The sequence below is a fragment of the Struthio camelus genome, chromosome 9, assembly GCF_040807025.1.
Source record: "Struthio camelus isolate bStrCam1 chromosome 9, bStrCam1.hap1, whole genome shotgun sequence".
NCBI classification, from domain to species: domain Eukaryota; kingdom Metazoa; phylum Chordata; class Aves; order Struthioniformes; family Struthionidae; genus Struthio; species Struthio camelus.
This window is the reverse complement of record NC_090950.1, coordinates 7,524,347-7,543,722: the sequence shown is the minus strand read 5'-3', so window position 1 is coordinate 7,543,722 and position 19,376 is coordinate 7,524,347. Positions and strand designations below refer to the sequence as shown.

Sequence of the window (19,376 nt, the reverse complement as noted above, 5' to 3'; positions counted from 1 at the left end):
TGTAATGACATTTTTAACCACGTTATATGCCTACTGGCAGCTGTATTTACTTTAATATAAAAAATAAATTCTCTTTAAATAATCTTGGGAGAGCAGCTACTGAGAGGCCATCTGTTATTTTTAATATGATAATAACCATAAAGCAATAAAAAAAGCAGCTATTTACTGGTTCCCCTCTCCTGCCCTAGGAGCCCCTGCACAAATACCCAAGCAAATTTCACTTGATAAACCATTTTCTGCCCTGATTTTGTATAGATTTGTCCTGGAGGACTTCATATCATTCCTGTGACTTCTGTCCACAGGAGATACCTGCTCAAAACCATGCATGTCACATCTTGGGAGCAGTCATCATGTGGCTTGACAGTAGCCTCCCAAAACTATCTATCTGACCTTAGCTTTCTCCGCCATGGGAGAGATGTCTACAGGTAATATGTATGTAGCGTTCCTCTTCAGTCCTTATTCCAGCTCAGTCTTTGTCTGCCGTTCGGTCATCTCTTCCAAACTTCCGTCCTTTGGGAGAAGTTAGCAATACCAACTGTGGACGTCCTTGTGTGTTTGGCGCAGCTCCGAGTAAACCAGGATGAACCCATGGAAGACTATCCTCTAAAGGTAGAGGGTGGCAAAGAGGACGACTCCAGCAGTGGCACACGACGTTTTGGGATGGGGCAGACCACCAAGGATCAAATGAGGACCAACGTCATCAATGAGATCATAAGCACAGAGAGAGACTACATCAAGCATCTGAAGGACATCTGTGAGGTAAGAGAATAAAGGGGGAAGCCAGCCTAAGAATATCTTTACAGGAAACAAGAGTATGTCCTGTTCTTGCCCACAGAGATAAGGTTCCTAGGATGGTATTTTTCCCCCCTCCTCTGAAAACAAGGTGGTAATTCCATCAGAATCGGCTCTGCTAAATGATGTTGCATGCTCAGAAAAGAGAGGACAATTCATTACAGCAGTATTCCAAATGGCCCTTTATTTGGAGTACCCAGTTGGGCTCGGATTAAATGGAATTAATGGAATTTCCCAAGCCAGAGAAGAGTAAACGTCTAACGTTGCTGTCCTCTTCAATATATGATCTGAGGTAGCATAATCGGCGATCCCAGCCTTCGGGCAAGTCATATGTTCAGATCAAAACAACTGGGGGATGTTCAGGCAATTAGGTCTTTCACTTCCAAATATCCTGACACCTCTTCCAGAAGAGACATGCTGTCACGTACAACGGGGTAAACGATGGCAATTGATAGAACAGTTTTGCAGGGACACAGTCCTTCGCTGAAACGACACAAAAACATTGTGCCTCCCAGGGGAGCCAGCTGGGACAAGGCGCTGCACCCTTATCAAGCACGCCTTTCCTCCTGCGGCGTCCAGGACTGCCCCATGTTCTTCGTGCCTTTCTCCTTACGGGAGTCGGCCAGGCATTTCCTGATACCGGCATCCAAACCAGATCCTCAGCTGGATTTATGTGTGTAAAACTATCAGTGCATCAGTGCTGGGGTCAGAACACCCAGTAGCCTGCAGGCAGATAAAGATGTTTCTAACAAGATAGAGAACAGCTCAGGGACTCCTTCCAGTGTGGGTTACAGTATCATTTAAGGCGGTGATGTCACTGTGGCTTGATTTCTATTTTTACCATTCTTGGGTGCTATTTGAGGAAAAAAATAACTCAAGCATGCATTTACACAGCAAGGGGGTACAGGAACCTCGTGTACAACTGACTGCAGTCTGTAGCGTTTTCTGCTGATATGCAAAGGCCTAACAGCCCGTGTGCAGCATGCTTTTCGATTTGCTTTCCTCCTAGGGTTACATTAAGCAGTGCCGCAAAAGGGCTGATATGTTTACAGAAGAACAGCTGAAGACAATCTTTGGGAATATTGAAGACATCTACAGGTGCCAAAAGAAATTTGTTAAAGCACTAGAGAAGAAATTCAATAAAGACCACCCGCATTTGAGTGAGGTTGGCTCATGCTTCTTGGAATATGTAAGTGAATTTGACTTACCTAATGGAAAAGAGGTAGCTGATTGGTCCAGAGGGTTTGGAGGGTGTTCTGACAAAACTGAAGCTGTGGGTTAAAAAACCCAACCAATCAAACCAGAAAAAAGAAAAAACGGTCCTCCCTCCCCCACCCAACAACACGCACGCACGCGCACGCACACGCGGAACGCCAACCAAACACCCTCTAGTTCTTGTGGTTGCCGAGAGAACGTTTCCAAAGTGCCTCAGCCTCTGATTTCTGTATTCCCTGCCGGACAGTACTGCTCTAGGGAACTGTGACCCCGTCCACTCCAAGCCATTTGGTCCAAAGAACCATCCATTGGGCGTCCTGTAAAAGGCAGAACTTTCTGTATTAGACAGGATAAGGCATTTGATCGGATAAGAGGTATATGAGACACTATTTCTCCTTTCATGTCAGCTGGCCACTTTCTTGCATGCAGAGGCAGTGGGGCACCCAGAAAGCGGCAGCCGCAAGCACATCAGACCTGCAGAGCAAAGACTGGGCAAATGCTCCGTGTGCCCATGAAGTGACTACCTTGCACACACAGTGAACCCAGCCAGGCCCACGGTTACGTGCGCTGTGTAATTGCTCTTCAGAAGGATGAGTTCCTTGTTTGGGGCTGCAGACAATGCTGGGCCTCCAAAATGAAGGACCCTTAAGCTGGGCCTGAGTTTACGCCTACATTTTTTGCAGGTCTGTATATTCAACTGCTGATTTGTTCGTTCGAAACATTCAGCTGAACGTGGGCCAGAATATATGGGAACGTCTTAAGTCTCTCAGATAAGCTGCACGTGCTTTACCCTTCTAGTATACCCCACCCCACCCTACCCCCAGCTTTACGTGTTCTGGCTTCCAAGTGTCAGGGGGAGGATGCAAATTGCCAAACAGCCAGATGTGATACAGGAGTGCATACAGTAGTTTCAGAGCCAGGCCATCACCCAAAAGAACAAGGACGCTAAATTGCTTCCCTTTATTCCCGTTGCAGCAAACAGAGTTTCAGATATACTCTGAATACTGCAACAACCACCCCAACGCCTGCATGGAGCTGTCCCGACTCACCAAAGTTAACAAGTACGTCTACTTCTTCGAAGCCTGCCGCCTGCTGCAGAAGATGATCGACATCTCTCTGGATGGGTTTCTGCTAACTCCTGTGCAGAAAATCTGCAAATATCCATTGCAACTGGCCGAACTGCTCAAATACACCAATCCCCAGCACAGGTAGGCCAGCGTGGTGGGATGGGAGATGCGAGAGGAGCCTCGCGGAAGTGGACTAATGCAGACTTGTACATTGAGGGCAGCTTGCCAAGAGTGGTTGACTGAGTCACCAGTCTTCTGTGTTACCTTCTAGAAACCAGAAATAAAAAGTATTTTCCTATTAAATACATCATTTTCCATTACAGCAGCGGTGGGTTTTCCTGCCTGTTCTGCAGACCTGGAGCTGCAAAGTCCCACCTTCTCTTAACAAATGTTTTCTATATTATTTTGTGTGTATGTGCGCGCACACACACACACACACACGCATTTTAATATCTGTGATACCAGCAGAAACAGACATTTGGTGTTAGCTGTGTCCTGTGTTTGTGGTGCTGAAATCTTTGCCTCTGAAAGCACTGGTGAATATACCGAAAACATTCATGTCGCTAAGCCATCGCCCACCAAGGTTTGAGGCAGTCATGACTTTTTGCCTATTTTCCCCAGGGGGAGATCTTGGCCTACAGCATTCAAGGTGCACGTGAAAGTTTGATGCTTCTTTAGGACTCAATCAAAAGCTTGAAACCTACTGCTCCATTTCAGGGTGAAGGTCAATTGGCTCAATTAACTAAAGCATCTGAAATAATTAGCTACAGAAATAAAATACAAACAAGTTATATCAGAGGAAAGCGTTGATTTGGGTCTATTGTGATTTAAGCTGAATTTTTACTTTCCTAATTTCAGCACTGATATTTCTCAGAACTGTTTTAAGCATGTCTTACTGAATCTGTAAACATGTTGTTCTGAAGCTAACTGCTTTACAGAAAGCTACTTAATGCAGTACAATAGCTGTTTTGAAAACTGCATTAGAGACAAGTTGCTGCAGTCCAGTGCTTTCACAGCTACGCTGAGCAACTCTAGAAGTAGCTGGTAGCAACAGATGGTGAGTGGGTGGGGTGGGCTGGCTTCTGTCCTGTCCTCTCGATAAACTAACAGCTCCTATCTGAAACCAAGCCAATCATTTCTGAACTTTTACCACTGTGTGACAGAACCAGTTCCTCCAGGAAACAGAGTGGCATTATTAATATATTTTATTATTTTGGGTAAACAAGGCCCATAAAGCCCTACAGAAGAGAGATTCTTCTAGCAACTAGTATTTTACACCTCCGTGGCCAAATCTGATTGCTTGCCCCTTTTCTTTCACAAATTGGGCCCGGATTTGCCACAAGGCTATAAGCTGACTGCTGCTTTTATGTGCCTCACAAGCAGCGTGGTTCTCCTGAAAAGCTGCCCTCAAAACCATTCACCCAGCCGTCTCCGAGCTAGAACTGCAAGTGGAACTCATGTTTTCTGCTGTCCAGCCCTAGACTATTCTCCTTTGGCGTGTAGGTACAGTAAGCGCTTGTCTTCTAGTCATGCCTAACAGCTCTACTGTACCGTAGGGATTTTAAAGATGTTGAAGCTGCCTTAAATGCTATGAAGAACGTTGCTCGACTCATCAACGAGAGAAAGCGGCGGCTGGAGAACATTGACAAAATTGCTCAGTGGCAGAGTTCAATAGAAGACTGGGAGGTAAGAGAGACCAGCTTTCCCCGTGAATTGAATGTATTGTGGTTCCTCTCTCTTCCTCACGATGACTTTTGCCTACAGCAGCTACTGTATGTAGATTACTGTCCCTGGCTCAGTTGTGCTGCTCCTCCACATTTGGTTTAAACAGCTGTGATCTTCTAGCATTACCTAAAAGGTCTAACACATAACCCACCATCTGCCTCTTGAACGTTTCCTGGGATTTTTGTTTCCCTGTAGAATGAAACTGGCATGCAGACTGGTGCAATTCTATCCTTTTCCTCCTGTCCTCCGTTTTATCTAAGTGATTTCCAACTGTCAAGACGGGCAGAACTATCCCGTAGTGCTTAAGGCATGTTATTCTTGCAGAAATGCAGTCTTCCGCCCCAAGGATGTCAGGTGAAGTTCTCATCTATCTGCTTATGTTGCTCCTCTCATGTTAGGGATGGAGCTTAAGGATCAGCTTTCCTGAACACACTCTTTGGAAAAAGAGCTTTTTTCATTTGATACCCTATTTCACCAGCAAAATTCACATTCCCTGGGTACCAAGGGCACACACACACTGTCCCTGCTGATGTAACAAGGACTGTTCTCCATCACAGAGGCTCCCTCTCATTCCTAGGAGAGCGTTTCACCAGCAGAAGGCCAGACGTGACGGCTGCACAGCCAAACTGAGGTTCTCCTATGAGGCTACAGGCTGATTTCTTCTTCTCCCTTGTTCTGGGATGGCACAGACCAACCTCTTCTTTGTTCTGCTCTCAGGGTGAAGATGTCCTAGTCAGAAGCTCAGAACTCATCTATTCTGGGGAATTAGCCAAAGTCTCCCATCCTCAAGCCAAGAGCCAACAGAGGATGTTCTTCCTCTTCGATCACCAGCTTGTCTGCTGCAAGAAGGTAAGCTGAATAACGAGGCATAATTTCTGTTTATTACAAGGCTAATGCACTCAAGTCAGCTCACATCCCTCAGTTCAGGTGTTTTTTGTTTTTTTTTTTTTTGTTCTATACCTGTCTACTTCTGGTATTTGTATGTGCTCCTGGCAGACAGAGCTTTATGTTCATGCGCTTCAGTGTTCTCCCTGGCATCGTGCTCTTCTGTGTGCCCAAGCACATAAATAAGCTACAGGAACTAACTAACTGGTGGCCAAATTCTTGTAGCAAGAAGAGGAAAGCAGTGTGCTGCTTCTAGCCCTGGTGTATGGGTTTACTTTATACAAATCAAGCATCAGCATTTTCAACCATTTTGTTTTAAATACTAATTTTTTTCAATTGCACTTTACAGTCACATTAACATGATCATATTTAGAAGGCAACTGCAGCTTTACTGTAAGAGCTGTGGGCCTAGATCATCAATAAGAACATGTTAACCACACAGGTGGAAGTCTTTTAAGTACAGCCTATGCTAAGTTCCATACCTACAGGGCAGGTATCCTATTTAACCAGCGAGAGGAATCACAGCTCTTTAAAGCTCCTTATTAGGACAAGAGTCAGGTCTCTTCCACAGGAGTTTCAGTGTTTGTTTTGCATATAATCTGTGGCATATCGACCTTCGCGCGTTCTCTCTCTCTCTCTCTCTCTCTCTCGGACTCCAGGTAAATTAAGATACAAAACCCTAACTGTTTTATCACTGCTATCAAATTTACTTTCCATTGGCAAAATGAAAAAAACAAAAGCCAACCAGGATTTTTTAGCTTTCTAGTGTGGATTGTTGGATACAAATTCTACTTTCCAACACTGCTTTTACTCTGGTGCAAGATACTAGACCTGAATGAAGCTCTAGGAGCAAGTCCAAGACGAAGCTCGTTCCTTCACATTGACAGAGATCCTCAATGCGACTGTACGTGGCCGCCTATCCTGACCCCAGCAGCAGACAAAAATCATGCAAGTCCCCTCACTGCCGATGCTATCAAAAAGCTCTACAATTCCATAGATTCAAATCCTGTATCAGTTTTTCTTACAGGACTGTAATGACCACTAAGACGACTAAAAATTCCAGCCTATCGAAGAAGAAAAGGAAGCTCTAAGGAAGGGAAGAGGATAGGAAACAGCAAAATCAGTATGACTATGTGATCTCTCTTACAGGATCTTCTGCGCCGGGACATCTTGTATTACAAAAGTCGGATCAACATGGATGACATGGAAATACTGGATGTAGAGGATGGGAAGGACAAGGACTTCAACATCAGCGTGAAAAATGCATTTAAGCTGCACTGCCGAGACACTGAGGAAGTCCACTTATTCTGTGCAAAAAAGCCTGAGCAGAAACAGCGCTGGCTGAAGGCATTTGAGAATGAAAGGAGACAGGTTCAGCTTGACCAGGAGACTGGTATGGAAAGAACAATGCAGGGTTTTTGGTTTGTTTGTTTTTTTTTGTTTTTTTTTGACACCAGCCAAAACATAGGCATAAAGGGAAAGACAGTAGGTACTCCAGTCCATCTCTGGGCTGCACACTTGCACATTCTGAATGAAGCGTCTCTCTTTACTTCTTGTACCACTGCTGAAAGAAGAAAACCTCAAACCACAGTGAGCAGCCACTGCAGTACGGGGCTCCTGGGAGCTTGATGCGTCTTTAATGAGTTCAGGCAGGGCTGACAAAATAGTCAGTACGTTATACGCAGCTTGAATTATTTTGAAATACAGGGCAAGAGCTCAGCTTGGCCGTACTGATACAGAACAGGTTCAGTCAAGGGTTCTCGCTGCAAGAGAAGGTTGTCATTCTTTTGTCTAAATATTGCTTCATCCAGACATAGGTGATCGGATGAGATTTGAACCACAACAGGTCTGGGCTGGCTGAAGCGGGGGGGAGAGGGACAGGGGGTGGGCAGGCAGGCAGGAAACCTAGCATGAGAGGGGGGGGAGAGCTGTGCCGCAGCAGGCTGGGGTGAGCAGTACGTGCCCCTCCGCCGCTCCAGGAGTAATTCAGGCTTGTGCCTCCCACCCCAGGCACGTTCCAACCCTTGTTTCCCCTGCTGTCCATGCCCCTCTGTTCCCATGAGCTGCAGAAACGTGACTTGCTGCTGACAGACTCTATTTTATCTTCAAGGTTTTTCAATCACAGAGGTGCAGAAAAAGCAGGCAATGCTGAACGCCAGCAAGCAGCACCACACTGGGAAGCCTAAGGGTGAGTCATTGCTGCACATACCATGGCTGCTAGACCACAGGGCAGAGCGGTGGGGGGGGGGGGGGGGGGGTAGAACATGGAATTCTCTCTTCTGCGTGACTGGTGGCTGAATTATTCCAGCTTCCTTTCAGGGCTTTGTTGTTTTTCTTTAAGCCTTAATTTGATGAGCAACTGCTGCTTGCAGTGCTGAGAGCTTCATTCTGTTTTTTTCACGGTTAGATAAAAAGGAAAAGTTGTAGAGAAGGTAGCAAAACAGATGGCGCTACTTGGGCTGAAGCAATCATTCCCAGCATGCAGAGCTATAGAAAGTTAAAACAGTCTGGTCAAAGATAAAAGAGCAGCAAATATACGCCATCAGTACGTTCCATCAGTGAGACCGAAGGCCATCAACAACGTCATATTCAGCATCTAAGATGCACCCAGTAGGCAACCATCTGAGTTTTTTTAATCTCGCTGCAGGTTTTCAGAATTTTCCAAATCTTAATTTTTCCTTATTTAAAATTTTAGTCACTTTTTCCTTCTAATAAGAAGTGGCAAACGTTCTTTCTTGGTCATACAGACATTGTCCTTCTTGGTGTCTTCCAGAGTTATATCTTTTTCAGCTAAGAGTGCAGAGCTAAACACTGCAAAGAAAATCTGGTAACTATAAGCCATAATGTTGCATTAGCTCTCAGTTGGTAAATGGTAAAATATGTGGCTGGTAAAGCCATCTCCTATACATCAAATTTAGATTGACCAAGGAGACACAGCATTAAGACTGGAACCAGTGTCATAAAGAATTACTTTATCCAGGAGTCAGAAAAACAAAAGCAAGTGGCAGCCTTTTTTTTTTTTTTCCTTTTTCCTTTTTTTTTTTTTTTTTTTAAATACACTGGCAAGGCTCAGACACGATGCTATTTTACCTAGTCCTTTGGTTCAGTGTAAATTTTTTTTTTGTTTGCTTGCTAAAAAAATGCTGTTTCACTGATGTGCAGAACAAGGTGCTGGTGAAATTAATTTCACTGATCAGTGCTAGTGACTTGCCATCTTCAGCTGCCTGTGCCTTTTCTCAGCGTAAGCTCTGTTTTTATATCTTTCTTATATATAATCTGTGTACAGGAATATATATATATATATATATATATATACACACACACACACACACACACACACACATATACACACACACACACACACACACACACACACACACACACACACACACACACACATACATACATATATATATATACACACACACACACATACATACACACACACATATTTATCTATCTATATAGAAGAATAATATGTACACATGTACACACTTGTACACACACACGTAACACACACGTACGTGTACACACGTACGTACACACACACACGTACGTACACACACACATGTACACACGTACGTACATGTACACGCATGCACGCACACACACACGTGCACGTACACACACGTACACAAAAGAGGAATCGTTTCAATCAAATGACATTAACAAACGATTGTAGGCCAGATGGTGAGCTCAGATGAAACAATTTGCAGTACAGTTCCTGGCAGCTCCAGAACGGCAGAGTCAGGAAACCATTTCCTATGTATGTCCTGGAGACATGCTTTGCACCTGAGCATTGAGCGCTCTGCCAGAAACCACAGCTAAATACAAGCAGCTTCTATTCCAGGACTGGTTCATGTATCACCCTAGAAGCCCGGCTCGCCAAGCCATCTGTCATTCCCTGTGTAAAGGACTGAAGAGTAAGTTTTAGTCGCCCATGTGATACAAAGAAAGAGAATTATAAAGAAGGCCACTACGGCATGGACTATTCCTGCTTGGGCAGTTGCGCTATGCTTGGCCTGTTGGAAACACTATGGGAATAACCACAATTTTGGCACAAATATCACACGCAGAGAATGTGCTCATCTACATTTTTTGTGAGCGATGAGGGAGATTTAGCAGCAGCAACAGAAAGGCAGGTTCCCCTGCCTCCCGCTTGCAGCAGCGTAACCAGGGCCAAGCAGCAGTGCAGAAGGTGGACATACCCCCCCCCCCCCCGGCAGCCCTGTCTGCAGGCCCCCAGGCTGCGCACTGGCCCTTAAGACTCAAAATTCTTTACAAGGCCAAAGGCTTTTGCTACTGCAGCAAGTCGTAATAGGCAGAAATGCATGCATTTCAGCTCTTTTTGCCCCCCCCCAAAGTCACCTGTTAGGTTTGTCACTGGTGATGAGCTACAGCTATTTCACGCTGGTGTAGTGTTGACAGAAACACCTGTTGTTACATGTGACATTTCTAGGCCTTCCAGTGCCTCACTGCTGCACGTCAAAGGCAGCGCTGAACCTACAGGTAACAGTGAGACACACCCCCCCCCCCCACCCAAGTGAGGCACGCTAGCACTGGAGGACTAACACCTCTGCAGTTTTAACAGGGAGGAGGCAGGGTGGGGGGGCAGGACCTGTGCGGAACTAACGTGCTTCCCCATCTCCTTGTCATCGCAGCTGTCACCAGGCCGTACTACGACTTTCTGATGCGTCAGAAGCATCCCACCCTGCCTACCACTCTCCCTCAGCAGCAAGTCTTTATGCTGGCAGAGCCCAAGCGCAAGCCCTCGAACTTCTGGCAGAACATCAGCAGGCTGACCCCCTTCCGGAAATAAGGGCAGCCCCCATGTTTGTGCCTGAATCCCTTCTGAGAAAGCACTTTATCCGTCAGTCCCGGGAGATGGAGCCCAGATTCTTCCACTCCTTTGGTTGCAGAGGACAGCCCACGTGCTCCTTCCTTCCCTATTTATTTTGCAGAGCGACTGAACACGCTGGCTCTGAGGTGGGACACTGTGTAGGTGGGCACATGCACCTGTGTGTGCGTGTATGCACGCCAGTCCCATCAAGCCAGCCTTGCACCGCGCCCAAGAGGCAAACTTCCAGGAAGAGATCACAGGAGCCTGAAGTGTTTCATCTGCAACGATTTTTGCTTGCCAGTTGTGTTTTGAATCATTCCTTCCAGCTGTGCCCATTATTGCTGTCTGGCAGCTGCCAGAGAGGGGAGGGCAGCTGATACAGCTCCCGGTTCAGTGTCCACTGCCGTGTTCGGAACAACGGTTCGGTGTTGCTCACCTTATACACCTTGGAGGGGGAGGCGTAAGGACAGACCCTTCTGTTCTCCTCCCCCCCACCCCCTTTCCCTGCGTTTCTCATCAAGGACATGATCCTACACTCCTAACCCCTCAGCTAGCCTCTGCTGGCACTCAGCCACCCGTTGAGTGTCTGACCCTGGGACCCTTTTCTTTCCTTTAGTTCAACACACTGATGAACTAAATTAGTATGTTACTGGTGCCAATCAACCTACAGCATGAGTAAAGTTCAAAAAAAAAAAAAAAAAAACACACCTCTCTAGGGAGTTTTGAGTTATGTAAGTTAGAGAAAAAATGTGCCTAAATTAATACCATACTCAATTCCTTAGATTCTCGTCTGTCCATCATTCTGCCGTATTTCCTGGCCAATGAAAATGCTCATTGTTTGTAACGTGTTTATTTATGGTAAAAAAACCAGAACTGTGTATTTTGTAAGTCTGTAATTGGTCTTGTCAGATGTTGTTAACTTGATGCCTGTTTTGTCTGTTTTTCTTTTTTTTTTCCTTTTCCTTTCTTTTTTTTTTTTTTTAAAGCAAAAAGCTCAGTCAATATTTGCAAACCTAGCTCCCAGAAGTCAGGGTCTGCAGTTCAGCTCTGAAATACTAACAGCGTGACCTTTATGCCAATTCCTGCAGCCCCCTCAGTTCAAGGGGTATTATTACAGGTTTTTGACACTTTTAAAATAAACTTCAGGCCACTTACAAAAACGCTGAAATCTGGCATAAAGAGCGAGCCTCAGTTTTAGGTACCCAGGTTTCAAACCTGTGGCCAAAAGACTTCATTTAACTCTTGGTTAGCAAAAGGAAAGATTTGCCTTACCACAGTGAGGGTTAGAAGCCATACTGACTGAATTCCCGAGCTTAGGAGACGTCCTGTGGCAGTGGAAGGAAGCCACCCACTCGCTCCGACATGACGCCACTGGGAGCGAGCACTAACCGCCTGCAATGCTCAACGATCCAGTGTTTGTTGATGCTGTAGCTGACCAAAGTCTGGTCATCCAGGGATAGCTGAATTCAGTAGCATGTACAAAGTCATTCTTGCACTATATCTCCCCCCGGATCAGGGGCTACATTTAATTTCATAAAGAAACTTGTAAAAGTGACTCTCAGCCTGTGTTTGTGTCTGACCTGTCTGTCTGTGTAAGCTGTTGTTTCTCCTCAACGTCACAGCAGAGTTTTGCTCTTGCAGCTTCGAGAGAAACTAATGAGTGGAGGCCGTGCTAGAAGGTTACGTGCTCAGCACAGCCCTCCTTCGGACGGCAGCTGCTCAGCGCAGACAAGGCCCTGGAGATGTGCCTGTTGCTCAAAACCTTGGTCATGGCTCGCATGACACTGACAGCCAACTCCCAAATTCGTCCTAGTACTGAAACCTGTCAGCAGTCTTATGCAACACTAATTTGGTTGCTATTAAAACTGAAAAAGGTTTTTTTTGGGGGGGGGGGGGGGTGGAAATCAGACCATACCTATGGTGGCTACTTAAATGGCAAGGCTATCTAGAAAAGCAGAAACAAGCTACAGGGGGAGCTTGAGTCCAATTTGAGCAGTATGAAATGAAAGCGAACAAGCCAGTGCCAGGAAGGAAGACAAATCCTTGACTGACAAACCAGCCCCTCCAGGGGCCTGCTCACCTGCACAGCCTACCGTGGGGCCGTGGGGAATGGCACAGCTACATGGTTGTGTTTTTTTTTTTTTTTTTTCCCCCTTCCCCTCCTAGGCAGGGCAAATGGATGCAACATCGCCACCCAGGGCCATCCTCTAGAGAAGCACAGGAGATGCCTGCCTGTGGGACACTTGCCCCCCCCCCCCAACCTGCCCCCAAGCAGCAGAGGAAAAGAGGGCTTACCAAACCTGAAGCAGAGTCTTCTGGGTGCTGCCCAGCAGTGGCGCCAATCAGCGCAGTCGGTCACATGTCTGCTCTATAATAGTTTTCGTTTCCAAATGCATCTGTAATTGCATGCAGCAGTTGGCAAGCCACAGTGGGCTGCTTACAGGCATGTCCTTCACCTGCTGCAAAACCAAGAGGGGGTTTTCCCTACCAAACAGAACTTGCATTGGCACATTGCTTCAATAGTTTGAGCCTTACAGTGCTGCGAGTCACCCAGCCTCACCTCTTGCCCTTTCAAACCACAGACCCTAAATGAGCCCTACCTAAGGCACCCCCCCCATCCAATACCACCTGTAGCAGCAGCTGCCTACCTTTACAAGTCCACAGGTCAGTCTTGCACAGTTGGGTCTCAACCTGAAATAAGCTGTAGTGATTTTGCTCACGAGAGCCCCCATGGCTGGGGGGGGGGGGGGGGGGCACACCCTTCTGCTTTGGGTCCCAGTGGTATTACATGGCATGGTGTGCCCCAACCCCGGCCACTTAAAAGCTGCTTGTGCGCAGCGGTGCTGCTGGCAGAGCCTGCAGGCTGTGGCCAAGCACCAATGCTGTCTGCCACCGACCCACCTTGGGGGGGGCATGCGAAGTCTGCTGTGCTGCAGCGCTTGTTTTAACTCAAACAGCCAAACCAGACACCAGCTGGTGTATGCCCCTCCCCGGGCCGGGGGGGGGGTGTTACTCTGCAGCCCAGTGGGCTCACAGCTGCAACAATATTAGCGTAACACTGTACAACAAAAACCATTTGGCCTGCTAACAGGCACACCACTTTTGGCATGCAGGCTTGGCCTTCAGGGAACCCCCCCCCCCCCCCCCCGCTCACCGACCTGGCGTGCTCGAGCGAGCGGCCTCCCCAGAGGCACGTCTGCGATGCCCGTGGCTGCAGGGTACTTGTCAACACGGCCACTCATCTGTGTCAGGCCTTCAGCAACTACCCCCCCCCCCAAAAAAACGAGAAGTTAGGAAAGGTCATTTAACCCGCCTGACACCCACAGCCTACCGTGAAGCAACTGCACAGCAGTCATCGCATGGGCTTGCCCTCGCTGTAGCGCCAGCACCAGCGCAGGGTCAGCCTGCTGCAGAGAGCAGCTGTGTGACAGGCAGCGCTGTCCGTGTGTGTTTACCCCAAGTGTCTGCCCCCCCCCCCAACTTGATGTGTTGGTTTTGATTGGCCAGGAAGAAAAATGTGTTGGCGTGTGAAACGAGCGCTTCTCTGAGCTTATGAGCAGTGTAGCAAGGAAGGCTTGCGTCAATCAATCAGCCTAATTTAGGTTGGTGGAGGCCTGAAGGGCAACTAGTGCAATTCCAGATCCCCCCCACCCCAAGCAAGGCCAACACCGACGCTGCCTCAGGCTCCTCATCGCCTGGGCCAGGTGCTGGCTGCGTATATCCAAGGTGGAGCTGCCCCAGCCTCTCTGGGCCCCGGGCCAGTACCTCGCCATCCACCTTGCGAAAAATATCTTCCTACATCTAACTGACATTTCCCTTGTTGCAATTGCTGATGTTTTAAGTTTGTATTTACTTTATACAGACACTCAGCGTTACACCTACACTGAATTCAAACCAGGACAAGCCCAGAGCTATTCTACTGGACTAAATGGAGCTACAGCAACACGGAAACCAGCATCCTTAAATCCACAGCTTTGGGGGCAAGACACAAACCAGCCTTCCAGGCCCCTACACACATATAAAGGATTGGCTACTATCATCTACAGTGGTAGCAACAGTTTAAAGTGTAAAACGTGCATTCACTCGTGTATCAGCTTATTCACCGTCTCTTCCGGAACTCATTTCATAGCTATCAGTACACACACATGATTTATAAAGAGAAACTTTCTATAGGCAGCTTTATAATTGCCAAACCCAGCTGAGAGAAAGGTATTTATTTCTGGTAGAGAGAAATATGTTCTCTACTCAACTGCTGATTGGTAATATTTTTTAAAAGTGTCTTTAGCTATCATTCTAGGGTTGGAAACAATTTGGAGCCAGGCTCCAATTCCCTATGCAAGCCTCAAGTCACCTAGAAAAAACTGATCACATCATGGGCAGAGGTAGAAACTTTGTAACATAGCAGGTGGCGTTGCAGCAGTGACATCGTTGATAAAACAGGTAAGACTCGAACTAACTGCTCAAGATACCTACCACACACCAACATATCCATGTACCTGTTGGTAACTCTGAGCAGGCTTTCACTAAGGAATTTCAGCCTGTGTTTTCTACCCAGGAGCAATTCCAGATTCACTAACCACAAGACCTAGTACGTCCCAAACAGACAATGTATATATCAGCTCACAGGCAACCGGCATTGATCTTAAACATTCAAGTCATCTTATCATCGCCTCAATTACTGATTAAACAGTAAAACGCAGACACGCTAGAAAGTGGTAACAGCCTGTCCGATGCTGCATTCCGCTCCCCTTTTCCCTGGCATCTCGATTTTGAATGGGGTTACTTGCATTTTACTGACAAGTGAAGCTAATCGGGGAGAAAGCATGCGTACATGAGAAAGCGTTTATATGTATACCCATTAGGCAGATTCACAAGGTCATCACCTAAGCTCTTAATAGAGGGGTCTTCTAGCATAAGAGCAACAGGTGAAGCGTGCCCTCTGCCAGGGCTACTGGGCTGCGAGCGACAAAACAATCTCATCGGCTTCCCAAGGAAAAGCCACGTCTGAAGCACGATGAAGGAGCCACACCAGGCGCCACCCCCCACCTCTCCTCCTTCAGAGGTGAACATTTTACATGGCCAGAACACCATGTTTTCATGCAAAACCAACCGATACTCCTGACACGAGTCTGAACAGCAGCTGCTTATCTAGAATTTCAGGGCAGAGCCTACCCAACTACTCAAAAAACACTTCAGCATGAAGTGGAATAAAGAGATTGCCCCCCCCCCCCCCCCTTCTTCTTCTTCTCTCCTGTAGCTATCAGTTTAGGAAAAATCTTCTGAAGAACAGCCACATCTCTCAAGGAGTGAAATTTGCCCAGATTTCGCTTGGGCAAGTAAGGCACAGAATTCAAAGCACGTGACCCAATACAGAAGAATGAGTTGCTGAAGCTGGCAGTCAAACAAAGAGGACCTGTGGCTGCCAAAGAGTCTTAATTGCTGCTCGTAACTGACAAAAAGGAAAAAAAAAAAAAATCTTCCTTTCTGTTTTGCATTACTAGTGTGGAACAACTGAACCGGAATAGGTGGGTAATACCCTGGAAAAATACCTATGCTTCAAGTTTTGATAGCATCAAAAACAGTACTATCTGTCTCTGAACTAAATCAGAGTACCAAATGGAACAATTCCCATGGAGCTAAAGGTTTCCATGACACAGCCTTTAAGGTCTTTTCTGTTTTGTCCTTCACCCAAAGAGCAACGGGTGCAGGGCAGGGAAGACTTCTGTTCCAGTCAGGCCTCGTCCATCGCCTCACTGCTATAAACTGCGGGTAGGTCCGGCCGTCCGGGACGCTGCTCTACAAAACCAGCGTTTCACACCACCTGTCATGTAGAAGCCTGTGATGCAGAGACCACCTGCATCCACATGTCCAAGCAGCTTCCTGAAAACATCAGAAAGCCAGGCCTGCGTATCATGAATTGGGACAACTAAAAATTGAGGCATCTAAGAGTAACAGACATTCAAAAAAAATCTCAGCTCCAGACTGAGAATGTCACCCTATTTCCCGGGATGCCAGAATGACAGAAGTCAGCTTTTCTTAATGAAAAGCCTTTTATCTTTTGCCGAGTAAGTCAAAATATCAGCCTGTGCTCCTATGGATATACTTTACTGGAAGCATATGGTCATTTAACAGCAGAATTAAATACAGCTCTCAACTTTCTGCTAAATATCAGTACTTTAAATTATATCACTTGCTACACAGATTGCCTAAGAACCAACTTTGTCAGCATCTACAAGATAGTAGAGATTCCAGCAAGTCCTGATTTCTTATTTTACTGCTATTATTGCAACTGCCTTGAATTCTTATGTCAGGTTTAGCCACATACCTGCTAACGAGGGTTATGGCACTGCAATACCTGTTTCAACAGTGAAAAATAATACTGCAATAATTTCTACAGTGTTAAGAACAGAGCTGTTTATGCTGCTTTTAATTGCTGGAGCCTCCGCCTGTAGCTGCTGCTACTCGTGTTTTCTACTACAGTTAGCAGGATGCGCCACGGCCATGGATGGGTAGCAGTGCCACGTAGGCATGCTCGTTAAGGTCTCAATTACGATGTCCTGTCCCAGCCCACCAGGGAGAAAGTCCGTGCCCCAGAGCCACCACTCTGAGCAAAGCTGTAGGATCAGGTCTTCAGGTAAGTAATGGGTTAAAGAATAAGGGCTTTTTGATAACAGACAGATCTTAAGCGACAATTTTTGAAGTCATTTCAGATGATTTGAGCCCACTGAAGATGCAGTTCTGTTCATTCAGTTTGACAGCGCAGGGGAGGGAATCAATCTTCAAAGCAGCAGCGAGAAATCAATGCAACCTTTTTCAGAACAAAGCTAGCACAAAAAGGTAGAGACAAATACAACATGGCAGAAGCCAGAATGCACCTCGGCATTTTTTCACTGCAAGTGCTAACTAGAGGTCAGGATGGGGGGTGGGCGGATGGCTTAGTGCATGCTCAAGAACACTTTTCAAAGCAGCAAGATGGATTTCACATGCCTTTGTATTCCCAGCCGCATAGCTTTAGGATCATGAGAAGCCAAAGGGCTTCCCGTCCTGGCGATGCAGCAATCACAGCTTGCCCTGCCTTGGGATTAACTCCTCACACCACGTTTTATTTTTTACCACGTCTCCCACCTGTTCCCTTGACAAGAAGCTACGTTATTAAAATCCCACGGCTTTGGCAATGCTGGCGCTATTAGGAGAAATACAGACTGCTTGTTCTCCTTGCATAACTCTCCTGTCGTTTTCCTCCCTGCAGCGACTCCGCTCTCTTCCTCTGCACGTAGCGGGCTTCTCTTTTGCACAACTCGGCTACCAAAGCAGCTCCCTGTTTTACAGCCTGTGCAGATAAATACCTGTGATACTTAACCCAGACTTGTATACCCTCGTGTGCGTATGACTGTTTACATATACACTTGTGAGATGGGAAATAAACAAGCTATCAACTTTTCTCCTGTCTAATTCTGTACTCTTCCCATTAAAAGGCAATTACGGCGGATACAAAACAAGCCTTTGTATCCGCCAGAATCAAATGTAGCTACCTAACTAGACTGAGTGCTTAACAGTCCCCTTCACCTTTCAGCAACTGCTTCTTCTCTCTTTTCTTAGAAAAAAGAGGCAGCCTACCTTAGCATCCGCGCATCCATTAGCTAGGCTTGGTAACGGTCCTTCCACCTCCAGTAACCTCAAACAATACACTTGTCATCCCAATCACAAGAAAAGCTTTAACCCCAGCTTCAGCAACAGTAGCATTCACGCACTGAGGGGGAACGTAGTGCATGACGTCAGCTACCCTACTGCTGAAGTTAAGGTCTTGCCCGAGGCCTGGCAAGGACCATAACTGCTGCGATGCATCAGTGTTGACAAAACGCCTTTGTGCCTTACCACAGCTAAGTCTCCTACCATAACGTTAGCAGCTCTAACGTCTCTTCCTTGTACTTGCCTCCACCAACAGAGGATATAAAATTCATCCTAAACGATCAAGTTACTATGAAGTTGCTAGAATTGCATCAAGAAGATACAAATTTACTAAAGAGAAATAGTAAAGTACCGTTCAACAGTTTTAGAATACTTCTGCACCTCACTCAAGAAAACACCTTAGGGAAGACAACCCTTTCACAATTATTTGTATTTACGCAAGCTCGTTCTCAGCTCCCAGAACAGCTGCCGCCTTGAAACCCATGAGGCCGAACAGGAAAGTAACACTGATCACAATTCCTACAAGAAAGCCGGTAAAAGGGAGAGTGCAGAAAGGCGCATTTCCAACCCTCCTCTTTTTCCGAAGCGTCAATTTCTCCACGCGCATTACCTTTCTTGCCCAGAAAGCAAAAAGCTATCGGGAAACACTACAAACTAGATTAAGAGAGCTCAAACAAAACGGAGGGCTGATGGCACTAATTTAAGCCGAAAGATGGGCTGCTCAGTGCCAAGCGTTCTCACTCAAGTTTGTGTTTAAACATCTTTTAGCCCACCGAGGTTTACAACTAGGGCTTACATAAAACCTGTGAGGATCAGCATCTCCCCCGTAAGTTAGCCATTTCCTCTGTGACACACACAGTACAGCTTCCTGTAGCTACCAGAGACCACTTACTGCTGTCTACAATTTTTTTAGTAGTCACATGGATCTGATTTTTTTCTGGATGATTAAGACAGTTAATAGCCTGCTGGATTTTGAAATAAAATCCAGGCAATCAGCAAGCCTCCTCCACACAAGTCAGACATTTCACCTGTGTAAAAGAGCAACACCTTCTACACCCAGCGTTATGATTGACACTTCCTGCAAAGGAGGACGCTCAGGTAACTAATAACCAGTAACCACCCCGACTGCAGGAGAGCCCAACAGCCAAACCATTTCTGTTACC

The 19,376-nt window shown here is 46.4% G+C and overlaps 1 protein-coding gene and 1 long non-coding RNA gene across 2 annotated transcripts in view; both read left to right on the top strand.

The window, feature by feature from the left end:
- ARHGEF4 (Rho guanine nucleotide exchange factor 4) overlaps nucleotides 1–12,085 on the top strand; it is a 232,115-nt gene extending 220,030 nt beyond the window's left edge. The window contains exons 9-16 of the mRNA XM_068953975.1: nucleotides 565–759; nucleotides 1,802–1,981; nucleotides 2,983–3,215; nucleotides 4,631–4,760; nucleotides 5,517–5,648; nucleotides 6,834–7,077; nucleotides 7,795–7,872; nucleotides 10,346–12,085. Of these exons, the coding sequence (XP_068810076.1) occupies nucleotides 565–759; nucleotides 1,802–1,981; nucleotides 2,983–3,215; nucleotides 4,631–4,760; nucleotides 5,517–5,648; nucleotides 6,834–7,077; nucleotides 7,795–7,872; nucleotides 10,346–10,503 (1,350 nt within the window). The 3' untranslated portion in view covers nucleotides 10,504–12,085. The remainder of the gene's footprint in view (nucleotides 1–564; nucleotides 760–1,801; nucleotides 1,982–2,982; nucleotides 3,216–4,630; nucleotides 4,761–5,516; nucleotides 5,649–6,833; nucleotides 7,078–7,794; nucleotides 7,873–10,345) is intronic.
- Nucleotides 12,086–13,660: 1,575 nt separating this feature from the next.
- Nucleotides 13,661–17,965, top strand: LOC104140741 (uncharacterized). Its single transcript, XR_011142776.1, has 2 exons — nucleotides 13,661–17,158; nucleotides 17,774–17,965. It is a non-coding gene; the product is annotated as an uncharacterized lncRNA (long non-coding RNA).
- The last annotated feature ends 1,411 nt before the right edge of the window (nucleotides 17,966–19,376 follow it).